The sequence below is a fragment of the Haliotis rubra genome, unplaced genomic scaffold (genome assembly GCF_003918875.1).
Source record: "Haliotis rubra isolate DU_JTF1 unplaced genomic scaffold, ASM391887v1 Scf306, whole genome shotgun sequence".
Taxonomy (NCBI): domain Eukaryota; kingdom Metazoa; phylum Mollusca; class Gastropoda; order Lepetellida; family Haliotidae; genus Haliotis; species Haliotis rubra.
The window spans coordinates 1,065,131-1,082,236 of NW_025766976.1; the positions used below are offsets into that span (position 1 = coordinate 1,065,131).

A 17,106-nucleotide genomic window follows, 5' to 3' on the forward strand; every position below is an offset into this window, starting at 1 on the left:
GTTCGATTCTGACCTTCATACATGTGTGCACAGGGAAGTATACTAATAAACAATATTCTGACGTTATGTCGTTACGGGTGGTTCATGGGAGTTGGAATAATAGTATGAATTACCAATATTCCTACATACAAATCATGCAGATAAAATATACTCTTCCATTCACTATTAAGTCTGTTTTCTCTGTCTGAAAGTAAATCTCAAAACTACTCAGAGCTCATAATATTCTATTACCTTCGCTCGTGCATCCAAAGTAGATACTCAGAACAATCTTTGTATCACACACAGAGCGCTGGTTACAAACTAAAGAGAAAAACGATATTGTGTAATATATTAGTAGGACTATACGTGGTTGGATAATCTCGTTCTGTGTCCAACAGTTGACATGAAGCCTAAGGTTATATAGGATCTATATATAAATTCAGCCATTCTGGGTTGGACATGCGTGTGGGCGGTTCTTGTATAACCCACGTGGTGCGACGGTGTTGATTTTCTATTGGCCACTTTATTTACTGCTCTATTCCAACGATCCAGGTGAATATACAGATAATAAGAACGTTATCAACACGACAGTCGTCATTTCCAGATGATGTGTATAAAAGGACTTCGCAATCGAAACAAACTGCAGCAGTGTCCAAGAATTTCGACAGCTTCTTACTCTGCCTGAACTTGTCAAGGGCCAAAGGTAAGAAATTGTGTTCTTCTTTTCAAAATAATATTTCAACTTACACTTATATTTATGACAATGTTTTATTTATTGTCATGGTTTGGAGTGGTGGGGTAGCCTAGTGGTTAAACGTTTGCTCGTCAAGCCGAAGACCCAGGTTCGATTCCCCTCATGGATGCCATGTGTGAAGCCCGTTTCTGGTGTCCCCTGCTGCGATATTGCTGCAATATTTCTAAAAACGGCGTAAAACTAAACTCACTCACTGATTCACTATCATCATTGTTTAAAACGAGGGTTGTCAAAATGACAAATTTATTGATGCTTTTTGTATGTAATATAATACTGTCTTGGCTTACCAAACCAAGTCATCATTGACCTATCAGATTACCTTATTAAATATTGTTTACTTTGTACGTATTTTTGCATGTATCTACATACTTTTCAAATTGCATTAAACATGATCTGTATAGTAAAATACTTCTATGGTGCACTGTCATGATGTCTGCTACACCATATAAGGGGTCAATAAATGACAGACAAAACGGCTGTGGTTCAGCTCAACTGTTTACTTTCCATGCCATGTGATGATGATACAAAAATTAGGAATAGAACAATTACGAAAGTGGACTTTAGGTGAAATAAAAATGAACCGGGAACGGTTTGATTATTATAAAATGATATTACAACATGCACTATAGATGTTACCAGTCTTTGTGTGGAGTTGTATCCCTTTACTGTCAGGTACAGCTGGGTTTGAATCCAAGATTTCCTCTTGTTATGAATCTATGAATCTTGGTTTTCAAGCGTGCATTAATGGTTCACAAAGATCTAAAAGCCCATTGCCAGTACGCCTGGGGTCTCCTCACAAATTCAACCCCATGAAATGTCAAAATTACCGATACGATGATCACTTCACATAATACAGTTCTTCCATGCAACATTGCTAAAAGCGGCGTAAAACCAAACTCAATCAGTCAGTCAGTCAGTCGTACATGCACGCCTTGAGAGAAAACTTTCAGAGAATTCGTTCCTACTGGTGCGATCACTAAGTCAAGTCATTTCATATACGACCTTTCATTGGTCATATACTTAGGTTCAAATTAACCGTGATAAAAAATGTGGGCGTTATGCAAGTATATAAAATCGGAACTTTCCCTAAATCATAAGAAACGTCTTCCAAATGTCTTTCGTACGACCTTGACTACACCAGAGTAGCAGAATATACACAGAAGTATCCTTTTAACTTTGCTTCATAAATGTCTCGGCGAGGGGTAGATGTTGAGCGGAGAATAAACAAAGCTCTTTTAAAACTTTTTTTTGTCAATTATGGATAACGTTAAATGTCGCACTGAATTAGTGAGTGAGTGAGTTTAGTTTTACATTCCAGCAATATCACGGCGGGGGACACCAGAAATGGGTTTCACACATTGTACCCATGTGGGGAATCGAAGCCAGATGTTCGGCGTGACGAGCGAACGCTTTAACCACTAGGCTACCCCACCGCCACATACTGAATTAAAGTTTAAGATGTCACTTACGGACAAGCATCAGTTGCGGAACAGTCCACTGTCGGAGGTCCGTTTGTCTCGAAGTACAGACAAAACATTGTTCGGGGAGGTCAACAAATTGATTGTAGCTTCCGGACGAAGGTTATTTAATCCCTTTGTTATGGAGTTGCAATGTTCGTAGTGCTAGGATCGCATAGTGGAACAGGATTCTGGAGGTGTAAAAGGCCTAATTAAGGCAGATTTGGATTTGTTGCTAAGACACGAGATAGGTGACTTTCTAAAAGGTTTTAAAACGAGAATTTCGTAACTTCTAGAACATGTCTAGAATAAATATTAAAAGGACTCAAAGCAGTTTATCGATAGCGTAATCATGTGTTTAACATCTGCGTTATACAATACAAAATCCGTAGCCAACATCACATATTAAAAGTGAGTGAGTGAGTCAGTGCGTGCGTGCGTGCGTGCGGGAGTGAGTGAGTGAGCGGCCTGAGTCGAATTGTTTCCCCTCTCTTTTCTTTCCTTCGTTGAGCGGATAGGTGAGTGAGTGAGTGAGTGAGTGAGTGAGTAAGTGTTTCACGCATGACAGAACAATCTTCGGTAACGCTAGTGTTCGTGTTAAGAAAACTTCCGATGTAATATGAGGACTTTGATCTTCACGGAAATTTGTTAAATCAGGTAACAAATTTTCTTCGACTCCGACGCATGCCTTCAACTGACACACTGTTCTTGGTGATTGTAACGTCGATAAGTACTATTTGTGTGTAGTGACACTAATACCACTACCAGCTCACCCACATCATCTACAAGGTATCAATTATTGACGAAAGGCATTCTGTGTAATTTCATAGCCACATTTCCTGCTCTACCTAATATAGCAGTATTGTACCTTAAGCTTTTGAAGTCATTCGGTCTTTTGGGGCTTATGTTAGTTTCTTGTCGTGGTATGTGGTTGAGGGCTTAAGTATGCCGGTATTCTCTATCGCGTGTTTTGGACAAAACATTGGTCATTGCCGGTCAGGCAAACAAATACGGTTAATATAGACCCCCTTTAGCGATCGCCCGTGCTATCTAAAGGTTATCTACCGTGAATTATAATAAAAGATGATTTGATGGCTTCCCGTTATTGCCTACAAAACGGAACAATGAAGGACAAAGGATGTGTACATGAGTAAACACACAGGTCGGGCATCTATGGAGGTCACAATAGAATTGTATATGCTAGTTTGTTTCAAATAAAGATCACAATGTATTCCGTGCGAGTTAATATATTTATCCATCGTAAATGCGATGACTAGATATCTGAGTCATACTATACAAAGTCCGTAGCTAACATCACGTATGAAAAGTGCGTGCGTGCGTGCATGAGTGAGTGCCCTGACTCGCACCGTTTGTCTCTGGCAAGGTGGTGCATCTCTCCATTACTCTTCATTTCCCTTGATTCCTTATTTCTTTTTCTTTCTGTCTCTCTATTCCTTCCCCCTCCTATTTACTCTCTCTCCCACTCCTGTATGCTTCATTATGTTCCCCACTGAGTGTGTGTCTCACTCATTATCTCGTGTATCTGGCTCTTTTTCTCCCACCCTCCACTCTTCTCTCTTTCACTTCTTTCTTCTCTCCGTCTTATCTCTTAAGGGAAGAGTCTTGAGCCTCTCCTCTCTTCTCGCTTTCTTATCTCTTAAGAGAGAACTATTTAACCTCCCCTTCCCTCTCTCCCTTCACTCTTTCTTATCTCTTAAGAGGGAATTCTTTATCCTTTCATTCTCTCTCGTTCTCTTGCTCTATCTTCCCTTCAGACTCCTTCTCTGTCTCTGTCCCTAAACGTCTTAGTTCGGACACCTGTTATTTCGAAATTGTTTTCCGTACGACAATGTAGAAGCAGCTACATGTTCTGACATACCTTCTGTGAAAACATTGCCTGTCTCAGACAACAGAGTTTAGATAACACTCCTGAAAAACTATCAGAGGAGATATGTGCCAGTTTGGACATCCAAATGGCCAGTTTCACAGTTTACCCGATGCAGAAAATATCACCATAGTTCTGTTAAATCGTTCGCCAAAATTATTTTGACTGTTTATGAAACTACTTTTTATACGAACATCTTTCGGTTACATGCAGAGGCATGTTGAAGTTATGTACTTCGCCATTAACAACCTTTCACGGGATTTAAGGCACACCGGGAACCATTGCTTTACATGTACCCCTGTTTTCCAAGGCGATCTTCCCACGGAATCTGCATGATGAGGAGTTTGACCTTCTGTTTTGTGGCTTTGCTGGCTCATCTAGGTGAGTTCAAGTATCACCTTGCCATTGTCCACCTTTCACTGTAATGATAAAGTGGTAATTGATAATTAATGTTCCAACATTAAAGTTCCATCAGAATATTATATTATAGAACAAGTTTTTGAATAGATATTAAGTATTTATGAAAAAAATATTCAAATAATTATTTGCATCGTCATTGAAAAATAAACTGAAGTGCGATAGAAAGTACACACCTGGGATTATAACCCCGAAAATAAACCAGCGTAGATATCTTGAAACTTACGTGTACGTGTTGCCAAAACACCAGATCGTATTATATGTGAAATATGTCATGTCTTTGTGAAAGGGTATTAACCTGATGTCCAATGTCTAGGGGCTGCGTCATTTGATTGCCGTCGAACATCGCAATCCTGTACAGCACCAACAACCTGTGCTTTCACTTCAAGCACCTGCGATTGTTCCTCCGCCACAAGCCCATCGGAGGGGTACGACTGTGGTTTAGTAACAGGTAAGTTCTCACCTCTGAACTGTCCTATTCATGTGGTCTTTGATTTTGCCTATCTACACTTTGTAGTGAGTGAGTGAGTGAGTTGACTTTTTTTGCAATATGCCAGCAATACCGCCAGAAATGGGCTTCACACATTGTACCCATGTCGGGAATGGAACCTGGGCCTTCGGTGTGACGAGCGAACGCTTTAATCACAAGGCTACCCACGCACACCTTGTAGAATAAGCGAGTGAGTGACTGTGGTTTACCAGCGCCAGTATTCCAGTCATATCAGGTCGTGACAGCTTAACGTGGGCGGAAAGCCCGAAATGAAATTGACGAGCACTGGTATGGTGGTGGAACACTAATCCAAACAAACCGGGATTCGAGCACAGAATCGACTAACGCAACTGCGTACCTACAGCAACTTACAGCGCCTTTAGCAACTCAGTAAGCCCAGACCTCATTGTACAGCGAGCAACAATTCAGAATTTAGAACTCTGAATTAAGAGTCCTGGTTTCTGTATTAATATTCATATTTCCCTGGAAACATGTATTGCAGTAAGGCTGTTTATATTGCAATGATGAGTTTGTCACCAGGGATTCATTGACAAAACCCCATTAGGTTACAGAACACATTTGAGTTGATCCAAGCTAGGCAGCGGCGGTACACGCCAGATGATTTGTTTCTCAAAACTTGGCCTATCTTCATATGCTTCTTCTTCTTCCATGTCTTGGCTAAGGGGCATAATTCAAAAGTATCTCGACGCCGTTGACCCCGTGACGCTCGGGTATGTGTCGTTATCATACGACTGACATGAATCGGTGTTAATTAGCATTTAACATCGTCTTGTATGATTGTGAATATTAATGCGAAAATATGTTCCATTTAGCACAGATAAGAGCCGGCGCTTGTGCGACTTCGGATCCGTGCAGCACCCACGGTACCTGCTACGACAGTGCTGGAACAGCCCTCTGCTATTGTACTGCTGATTCCTATGGTACCAACTGTGACGAAAAACGACGTAAGTGAAGCATTGGGTTAGTGGTCGTCAGATATGAAACGATGACGTTGTGAAGTTACAATAACAACTGAAATATCTCAGTTATATTACCTTTGGGTCTTCCTTTATCGAAGTAGTTTCCGTTGCAAAGACGTTAAGAATGTATTACATTGGGGCGATGTTCAGTTTCAAACGTGCATTAGTTTATGACGGGTAGCAGTTGGGGCAGGATACGGTCATCAGTTCGTGAACCTCCGGTAACATCACTGTTTGACAGCGATTCATTAACACATGCTCGCGGTATGTTTGGAATCGTACAACCGGCTCTGCTTTTAACAGGTTTCTATCGGGTGTGGGAAGGGTTTTGTTGCTTTTATTAATTGTGAATGTTTATTATGTTATCTACATCCAGTGACAGTGGCGTGTGAAACAGGGAAAATGGTGATAGGCGTGAACCCAGCTGGAGCGTCGTTCACAGGGCATGCCTACGTCCAAGGTTACCGCGCCGATGCAAACTGTAATCTTGCTCAAGTCCCAGATCCCACGTTGGCCTCTGACAGCATTCCAGATACGTGGATGGGATATGCACTTGACTTGGACAACACCGGAACAGCCTGTGGAGACGTTGTAGCCGTGAACGTACGTTGTATTGATACTACTACTACTACTACTACTACTACTACTACTACTACTACTACTACTGCTAATGCTAATGCTGCAACTGTTATTACTACTACTTTACTTCTACTACTACTACCGCGTCTTCTCTACTACTGCTACTACTACTACGTCTACTATACTACTACTACGTCTACTATACTACTTCTACTATACTACTACTACTGCTCTTCTACTACGCCTCTACTCTGGTGCTAGACATCTACTACTACGACGTCTACTATACTACTTCTACTGCTCTACTACTACTACTACCTCTACTCTGGTGCTAGACATCTACTACTACGACGTCTACTATACATCTTCTACTGCTCTACTACTACTACTACTGCTCTACTCTGGTGCTAGACATATACTACTACTACGTCTACTATACTACTTCTACTGCTCTAATACTACTACTACCTCTACTCTGGTGCTTTAGACATCTCTACTACGACGTCTACTATACTACTTCTGGGCGGTTGGGTAGCCTATTGGTTAAAGCGTTGGTTCATCACGCCGAAGACATCTACTACTACGACGTCTACTATACTACTTCTACTGCTCTAATACTACTCTGATTCCCCACATGGGCACTAATGTCTTAAGCCCATTTCTGGTGTCCCCCGCCGTGATATTGCTGGAATATTGCTAAAAGCGGCGTAAAACTAAACTCAGTCAGTCAGACTATACTACTTCTACGTCTACTATACTACTTATACTGCGTCTACTATACTACTACTACGTCTAGTCTACTATGCTACTACTACGTCTACTATACTACTACTACCTCTACTATACTACTTCTGCTCTACTACTTCGACGTCTACTATACTACTTCTACGTCTACTATACTACTACTACTTTTACTATACTACTACTACGTCTACTCTACTACTTCTACTATACTACTTCGACGTCTACTATACTACTTCTGCGTCTACTATATTACTACTACGTCTACTATACTACTTCTACTATACTACTTCTACTGCTCTACTACTTCTACTATACTACTACTACGTCTACTATACTACATCAACTGCTTTACTACTTCTACTATACTACTACTACTTTTACTATATTACTACGACGTCTACTATACTACTTTCTACTGTACTACTACTACTTTTAGGACTATACAAGTTACAGCCCCACTATACTGCTCGACTGCACGACGTCTACTATACTACTGATCCACTGCTCTACTCACTTCTAATACGTTATACTACTAGATTTGCGCTATCAAGTGCTACTATCTACTACTACTTCGACGTCTACTATATACTTTTTCTACGTCTACTACTACTACTACTACTACTCACTACCACTACTACGTACTAATGTAAACTACTACTACCACGTCTGCTGCTATATGTACTACTACGTCTATCTATGTATACTCACTTCTATCCTGCTACCACCTACGTCTAGCTTTACTACTGCTACTGCTAGCCTACTACTCTACTCACTATACTACTTCTACGTCTACTATACTACTGCTGCTACTCTACTACGTCTACTGTCTACTACTACTACGTCTACTACTACTACTACAACGCCTACTACTACTCTACTACTTCACTACTGCTCACTACTACTACGTCTACTATACTACTTCTACTGCTCTACTACTACTCTACTACTACTACTACTATACTACTTCTACTACTACTACTACGTCTACTACTACTACTACTACTTCTCTACTACTACTCTACTACTACGTCTCTATATACTCTACTCTACTATACTACTACTACTTCTACCTATACTACTTCTACTATACTACTACTACTACTATACTACTACTACTACTACTATGCTACTACTACTGCTATACTACTACTACTACTACTCTACCTACTACTACTACTACTACTACTACTACTACTACTACTACTACTACTACTACTACTACTACTACTACTACTACTACTACTACTACTACTACTACTACTACTACTACTACCACTACTACTACTACTACTACTATACTACTACTACACTACTACTACTGACTATACTATTCTCCTGCTCTACTACCATCACTATTACTTCTAATTCTACCACAACCACTACTGCTACTACTACTCTACTACTGCATCTTACAACCACCACTACTACTACTACTACTACTATCACTACCACTACTTGACGACTACTATGACTACTACAATGTAAATGCTACCAATACCACGCTACTACTGCTACAGTCATGCTTGTCGCAAGAGGCTACTAAAGGGACCAGGTGGACAGGCCCTCTGACTGCCATGTCCATCTGCATGTATCGACGTCAGTCACATGGTTGTCTGATCCAGATGCGATTACTCACCTTTAGTAGTCATAAAGCTATATATTTTATTATCAAGTGCTGCATTAAGCAACAATAGCCAAACACTATTTCTTCGTCTCCATCTACTTCTACTACTGCTACTGCTACTACTACTACGTCTACTACTATTACTACTCCTACTCTACTACTACTCTACTACCACTATCACTACTACTACGTCTACTACTACTACTACTACTTCTACGACTACTACTACCAATGCCACTAGTACCACTACTTCTACTGGAAACACTATTACAACTACTGCTACTACTATCACAACTATAACAATCAAATGATTTTTATATGATTAAATTTATTCTCCGTTTGTGAGCCCTCGGGAATATTTTATTACAGAAAGTGGTTCAGTTTCAGGATGATCATGTTAGTTAAGTAATGTTTCAATCTGTGGTATATGTAGTCATACAGGCTTAAACTTAGACAATATTTTTACAGACTGGAGGTAAAACTGAATACACACGCATTATCGTCGTTCAATACGAGAGTGATTTCTTGACCTCCATCGACGACCTTTTCACTGCAAAGTGTGTGTTCAACCACGCTGGGGCTTTGGTATTCAGCGGTATCGCCAAGCTTGATCCAACGGCTCTGTGAGTGTCGTTTATACGCGTCAAATATTGAAATAACTGATATGATTCAACCCAGTTAGCAAATTGACATTCCGTTGAAGAATAATAGAACACAATAATAAAACAGAATAGAACAGAATAATGGGATCATACAATGCAGTCTTTAAATTTAAACACGGCTATGTTACGAATGTATACCATGTCACGACTTTGTGGCATTCAAACTCAAGGAGCTAAGAGTAAATGTTGAAAAAAAATGTGACCGATTTGTAATGATAAAATTTGTTTTAATCACGTTTTATATAGCAATAGCGACGTTACTTTGTGTAACGTCACTTACAGCTATTGACGTGCTCATGCTGCCTGTTATATGGCTTTTAGTGAGATAATATTGATTGGGTGTTATGCGCAGGACCGGAAACCTGAACGAAATATCTGCAGAAACAGAGTTCTCTCCCGTGAGCTTGGCACTGACGAGCGGAGGTTCACCGGTCGTTTCAACAACGCCTATTAACGTGGGCTCTGAGATCGTGTTTACCTTCACAATACCTACAGGTAAAACATTTGGGATAAGATTAGACTTTTTATTATATTATGATATTAATAGTGTCCAGGTTTGCGTAAATCCGAATATGAGATCTAACATCCTCGAACGTCCTTTCCTTTTCTAGTCTTAAACGACATGTGAGTGGTTCTGTAACCACGATTTATTACGTGTCATTGTCCAACTGCTGTGTTTTGTTAGTCGTTTCAAAATAACGCCGCACTCAGCAATATTCCAGCTATATGACGGCAGTCTGTAAATATTCAAGTATGGACTAGACAATCCAGTGATCGGCATCATGTGCATCAATCAACGCAGTTGGGATTCGATGACATGTGTCAAGATTTTCCAAATGTGAACTGGGATAGTTATACGAGTTATCCTCCTCGAACTTTGTGAAGTCTTTCACTTTACATCTATATTTTCTCAAAGTGTATGGTAAACAAATCATTTGAAGGTATGCTTACACATCGTTTGTTAATGTGCAGAATACGAGTCGATGAGGATTGTCACAGCCGTCGCTGACAACACAGTTACTGCAGATTTGAAAACTCTTAATATCGTCACCGCCAGGTATGTATATGAAACTATGTTAAAGTTGATCATAAATAGCGAAGACATGCTACATTAATTCCTCAGGGGTAGTACTTAGTGCAGTAAATGTTCATCATTTAAACCTTCCATTCTTTATCAAAACATGCAAGCTATACTAATAATAACACAGCAAGTGATCTATTTTCGTCTGTATTGGTTCAAAAGGTGGCCTTGTACTGTCATGGCCCTTTAGCCCATTAACAAAATATAAACAAGCCCCTTATCACCTTAATAAGTATAGTTATCTCCCTTATACCAGTGGTGAAGGGCTTGGGAAATTAAGCTCCCAAGAGTTATGTCCCTTTACCTTAGCCTACGTGGGTTATGATGTCAGATTTAATATCAAATAAAATAGTTTTATTTTCAACGTAAATATGTTTAATATATTTATTTATGTTACAATTGATCACAGTGTAAGCCAAACCTACAAGGAGATAACTGTCTTCCGATCTGATTAGCTGATGGTTGTTTGTTTTTGTTTTGCAATATTAATGGCGCGGTCGCAGTCTCAAGCAATATCAGCAGCATGAGCATCGAGCTGGGATACATATGGCGGCGGAAGGCAGTAATGGTTAAGTTATATGACGGTGGTCTGAAATTGTCTGGGCCAGAGAATCCAGTGATCATGAGCATCGATCTACGCATTTGGCATTCGGTAACATGATTATCTGATAGTAGGTTAAAGTGGTTTGGATTCCATTATTGCGTGATGGCACAGATCGACCCCATGTGTTATTGTCGACGGCTTTTTTGGCGTTGATATAAATATTAAGGAATCTGAGACGTTTTCATTGTTATCCTATTTATTTAAGAGAATATACTTCATTGTGTTTTTGAAGGTGGTATATGAAGATATAAACGTAAAACTATTTGTACACACTATAATCACGCCCAGTATAGGGGCAGTGGGGTAGCCTAGTGGTTAAAGCGTTCGCTCGTCACGCCGAAGAACCGGGTTCAATTCTCCACATGGGTACAATGTGAGAAGCCTATTTCCGGCGTCCCCCAACGTGATATTACTGGAATACTGCTAAATGCGGCGTAAAACTAAATTTAATCACTGAATCGTTTACAGGCGGCCGACACACGTGCTAGTGTGCGACGTCGGATTGTAGTTACGTTTTCGATACACTGATTAAATGGCAGGTGAAACGGCAGGACATGCTTACCCTTTCAGCGAACCCCAAGTGGCGTCACGGATGTTCAGTGGTCCATGTATAAGATTTTCAGAGAATTTTCATGCCATTTTCTACACTTTGGTTGGGCAAGGCTGGTATTTAGTTTTACTTTTAGGTGTATACATACATAAACGAAAAATATATTGAAGTTAATTCGTAGTTATAATACGTATGTCGATACTTAAATTAATTCTGTTATGTTCAACAGTTGCATGGATAATGCTGCCTATCCCATCTCCGTTGAAGCCCCAACCCGGGGCTCAACCGGAACAGATAAAAGGGAGATAACTCTCAAACTGAAAGCCTTCCACTTTGATGGCAATGACGAGGTCGGTTTCAAGTTCACCGTTAAAGTATGCCTCACAGCAAATGATGCAGACTGCAACCCTGTAAGTATTGACCTCTGAATATTCTAATGTTTAATAGAAAAGTTTCTAAGAATTATAAAAAATGGTCAATAAAGTTTCCCGTTCCAATCGTTCCTTTCGGTATCGCCTTTTAAAAATACATAAGATAGCTACAGTAGAGTTCCCACAGAAGAGTGCAAAACGTGGAATGGCTGTATGCAAAAACGTGAAATTGGTTTGTTTCATATTCATTTTTCGTTCAATAATGTGCGCACTATAACCCCGGGACTATCAACTGATTTCTGAAATGACTATCAACTGATTTCTTGAAATGTACCGTCCTGGTTGATACCGCAACCATGGCACCTGTTGGTGTTTTGTGTTGGTTCCGACTCGATGGTATGACGTCACACAATCACGTGATTTGCGTCCAAAAATGTGGATTATTACATTCATGCTGGTTTGTGTGCACCAGGTTTTGCTGAATAATTTTGTTTCTTTTTGAACTCATACGATTGAGATGTTAAGTAAATGTCAGAAGTTTCCATTGGTGGTATTGTATACCATTTATTAAGAAAATTGGATTTTACAAGAAATGTTTACCGTATCATTCAAGTACATCGTGCTGGTGACCCAAATACGGATGGAACCTTGCGAAGCGCCTAATTTATACTTATCCAAAGATTTAAAGAACACCCATTTATTTCAAATTACAGTCTGTCCTGCCATATAACTTGTGAGTAGTATATATATATATATATAATCCCTTCCCACTGGATTATATTTTATGGACAAATATGTTCTTTTTATCCAGCTGTAAACAAAAACAACAACATCTATTTCAGGAAACGTGTAACGGTGTTGCTGCCAGTGGCTTTGGCCGAAAGAAACGAGAGGCTAGTGCTGGTGAGAAAGTCATCACTAGATTCATCACTGTGCGAGACCCCCAGTCTTTCGGACAAGACGGTAAGGACGTTATGTTTAGAAATGATTTTACAACTATCTTATTAACATATTTTATTGACATTAAAGTCAAATTGATTGGTTGAAAGTTGTTCAACCAATGGTTGTGAGGATGGTTTGTTGTTTAACGCCACACTCAGCAATATTCCAGCTGCATGGCGGCGGTCTGTAAATAATCGAGTCTGGACCAGACAATCCAGTGATCAACAGCATGAGTATTGATCTTCGCAATTGGGACTCGATGACATGTGTCAACCAAGTCAGCGAGCCTTGCGACAAGCATGGGTTGTTGACCATCCATTCTAATCCGGGTCTTGACGGTTTAATTTAAACGGTTTAAATGTTTCTATAGTTTTCCAGGAACTTATTTATCGTCTAATGACGCTCAGTACATCGGCATCTTGCATTAGACAACTCATGTAACTCTTCAATCTTTTCAGGTCAAACTGGACTGACAAACAGCAACTGTCAGATAACTGGACAGACAACTGCTGCCATGGTTGCCATGGGAATTGTTATCTTCACACTCCTCATCCTTTGCCTTGTGCTCATCGTCCGCTTTGTGTCCCACCGTAATCGCTCCGAATCCAAGCAGGACCTCCATGCTTAAAAGACATGATAGCGACCGGTGGCACAAAATATCTACAGGAGTAATGTTCTTATATCACCTGAACAATTGACAGTTTCGTACACATTCTTACACAATAATTTAGAAAATATGTATTCAATGACAACTTAGTTCTTAAGAGTTGTCTAATTCATATTTGTGAGCGCAAAGATTTTGTAATAATGTCACTTAGGTTTAGAATATAAGATACACCAGAAGAAGGTTCTCTTTATCGGGCCCGTATTCATACTGTCGCAAACAGAATGTTTTGTCACTCCTATGCATGTGATAGTACCTACCTTAGATCTCCTTCTGCTTATATCGATATCGACATTGCAAATCTTTATGTTATATTCTTTATAGTTTTATATTTTCGTAATAAAACATCTGACGCTTTGCATTGTTTTCATTCTTCTAAACTAAACTGTAGAAGGAAAATATTCATTCAGCATTATGATTTCGCCGAAACATTAGGGCGGTGGGGTAGCCTGATCGTCATGCTGAAACCCGGGTTCGAGTCCCCATATGGGCACAATGTGTGAAGCCCATTTCTGGTGTCCCCCGCGGTGATATCATACTCACTCACTCACCGACACATTGCAAATATCACCGAATCATTACCAGACCGCGGGGGTAGCCCAGTGGTTAAGGCGTTCGCTTGTCACGCCGAAGACCCGGGTTCGAGTCCCCACATGGCTGTAATGTGTGAAGCCCATTTCTGGTGTCCCCCACAGTGATATCATACTCACTCACTCACCGACACATTGCAAATATCACCGAATCATTACCAGACCGCGGGGGATAGCCCAGTGGTTAAGGCGTTCGCTCGTCACGCCGTAGACCCGGGTTCGAGTCCCCACATGGCTGTAATGTGTGAAGCCCATTTCTGGTGTCCCCCACAGTGATATCATACTCACTCACTCACCGACACATTGCAAATATCACCGAATCATTACCAGACTGCGGGGGTAGCCCAGTGGTAAAAGCGTTCGCTCGTCACGCCGAAGACCCGGGTTCGATTTCCCACATGGGTGCAATGTGTTAAGCCCACTTCTAGTGTCTCCTGCCGTGATATTACTAGAATATAGTTATAAGCGGCGTAAAACATCTTCAGCTTCTACAAACCATTGAGTGAGTTCATTTTAACAATGCTTTAATCAGCTGAACTCCTCATCTCTGTGTTTACAAACCTTCGCCCTTTACAATTTAATAAAAACCAGGTGTATGGTAAATACACCATCACATATGTTACTATTAGTTACACACTGTAACATGCAGCATTCAGCTAGGCATTGTGACTTGTAGGAAACTGACTGCCAAAGAACATTTACCACCTTAAAAATGAAATTGCACAAATTTTAAAAGTACAAGTTCAAAATACATCAATACAATTGTCCAAACACAACAAGCGTGTAGTCTGTTGGAGCTGTTAGGATATTGCTTGACGACATATATAGAAATTTGACTTTGGAACTATTGACCAAATAGCTGAAGTGGCCATGATTTGTTTACTTAGATCGGAAGTAGTAGATACAATTTGAAAATTAATCTGTGTGATTGACATCTTAGATAATCTCAGATCAATGATAAGAAATGTGTGATACTTAATGGATGACAACGTCTTCATTATATACTCATGCCAATAATGGTTGTCACTCCCCTCCCCACCCCAAAGCCACACACCTCACACACCACCCCACACCCCCTCTCCAATTAAAAAAAATTGAAGGGGGTGACAACCATTATTGGCATGAGTATATTATTGATGCGACGTTTCGGTATAGACTGTTCTACCGTTGTCAAGCAAGAGTGAGGAATTATCAAGTTGGTTATTCTATACACTGAAAGTGACATTCATGGGCAGTGTTGTGTTGACCTATGACAGGCCCATCATCGGATAGCAAGAAACGCATCAGTGATTGATACTAGTGACTAACCGTAAATATGTATAATCAGTAAATATGTATACTTACCCATTTTTTTCAGTTATTATGTATATTTACTGGAATCAGCACGCGCTTGTTCGCTTGATTATTCTTATAGAGCTGTGCTTGAAACGCTGCTTTCACCTTCATCTCATCCATGGTGAAAATGTGAATTTCTTTGGGAAAATCAGACATAATACACCTGCCTAGAGATGATTGTCTTAATTAGGGAGTCATGATAAGGAGATGTCATAAACAGACGTACTAAACAGGATTAAAACAAGATAAGTATTTTTTTTAGGAATCATGAGCTGGAGAAGTAATAACTTGCATGACGTTCTTGAAAGGCTTTTAGAAGTTTGACGAACATGAATGCATGACACATTTTCATAGATAACTTCTTTGTACGACGTTTCAGGGCTTATTCTTGCTCCTTCATCAGGTGCACAGAGTGAATATATATAGATGAACCATGTTTACACAAAGCAAGGTGGGAGAATGTACAAAGATAACAATATAACTACGAAGCCAATTAGATACTTAGATGAATGTAGAAAGATAGCAATATAACTACGAAGCCAATTAGATACTTGGATGAATGTAGAAAGATAACAATATAAATACGAAGCCAATTAGACACTTGGATGAATGTACAAAGATAACAATATAACTTCGAAGCTAATTAGATACTTGGATGAATGTAGAAAGATAACAATATAAATACGAAGCCAATTAGACACTTGGATGAATGTAGATAGATAACAATTTAACTACGAAGCCAATTAGACACTTGGATGAATGTACAAAGATAACAATATATCTACGAAGCCAATTAGATACTTGGATGAATGTAGAAAGATAACAATATAACTACGAAGCCAATTAGATACTTGAATGACTGACTGACTGACTGAGTTTGGTTTTACACCGCTTTTAGCAATATTCCAGCAACATCACAGCGGGGGACACCAGAAATGGGCTTCACACAGTGTACCCATGTGAGGATTCGAACCCGGGTCTTCGGCTTGACGAGCCAAAGCTTTAACCACTAGGCTACCCCACCGCCCCAGATACTTGAATGAATGTAGAAAGATAACAATATAACTACGAAGCCAATCAGATACTTGGATGAACGTAGAAAGATAACAATATATAACTACGAAGCCAATTAGATACTTGGATGAATGTACAAAGATAACAATATAACTACGAAGCTAATTAGATACTTGGATGAATGTAGAAAGACAACAATATAACTACGAAGCCAATTAGATACTTGGATGAATGTAGAAAGATAACAATATAACTACGAAGCCAATTGGATACTTGGATGAATGTAGAAAGATAACAATATAACTACGAAGCCAATTAGATACTTGGATGAATGTAGAAAGATAACAGTATAACTACGAAGCCAATTAGATACTTGGATGAATA

At 39.7% G+C, this 17,106-nt stretch overlaps 1 protein-coding gene across 1 annotated transcript; it reads left to right on the forward strand.

The window, feature by feature from the left end:
• Positions 1-530: 530 nt before the first annotated feature.
• On the forward strand, positions 531-13,762 carry LOC124282910 (EGF-like domain-containing protein 2). The gene is made up of 11 exons (XM_046718960.1): positions 531-682; positions 4,386-4,456; positions 4,809-4,943; positions 5,816-5,947; positions 6,339-6,565; positions 9,378-9,532; positions 9,924-10,066; positions 10,544-10,628; positions 12,036-12,216; positions 13,020-13,140; positions 13,578-13,762. Exons 2-11 carry the CDS (start codon positions 4,408-4,410, stop codon positions 13,745-13,747), a joined length of 1,398 nt encoding a protein of 465 aa, XP_046574916.1. The 5' UTR covers positions 531-682; positions 4,386-4,407; the 3' UTR covers positions 13,748-13,762.
• The last annotated feature ends 3,344 nt before the right edge of the window (positions 13,763-17,106 follow it).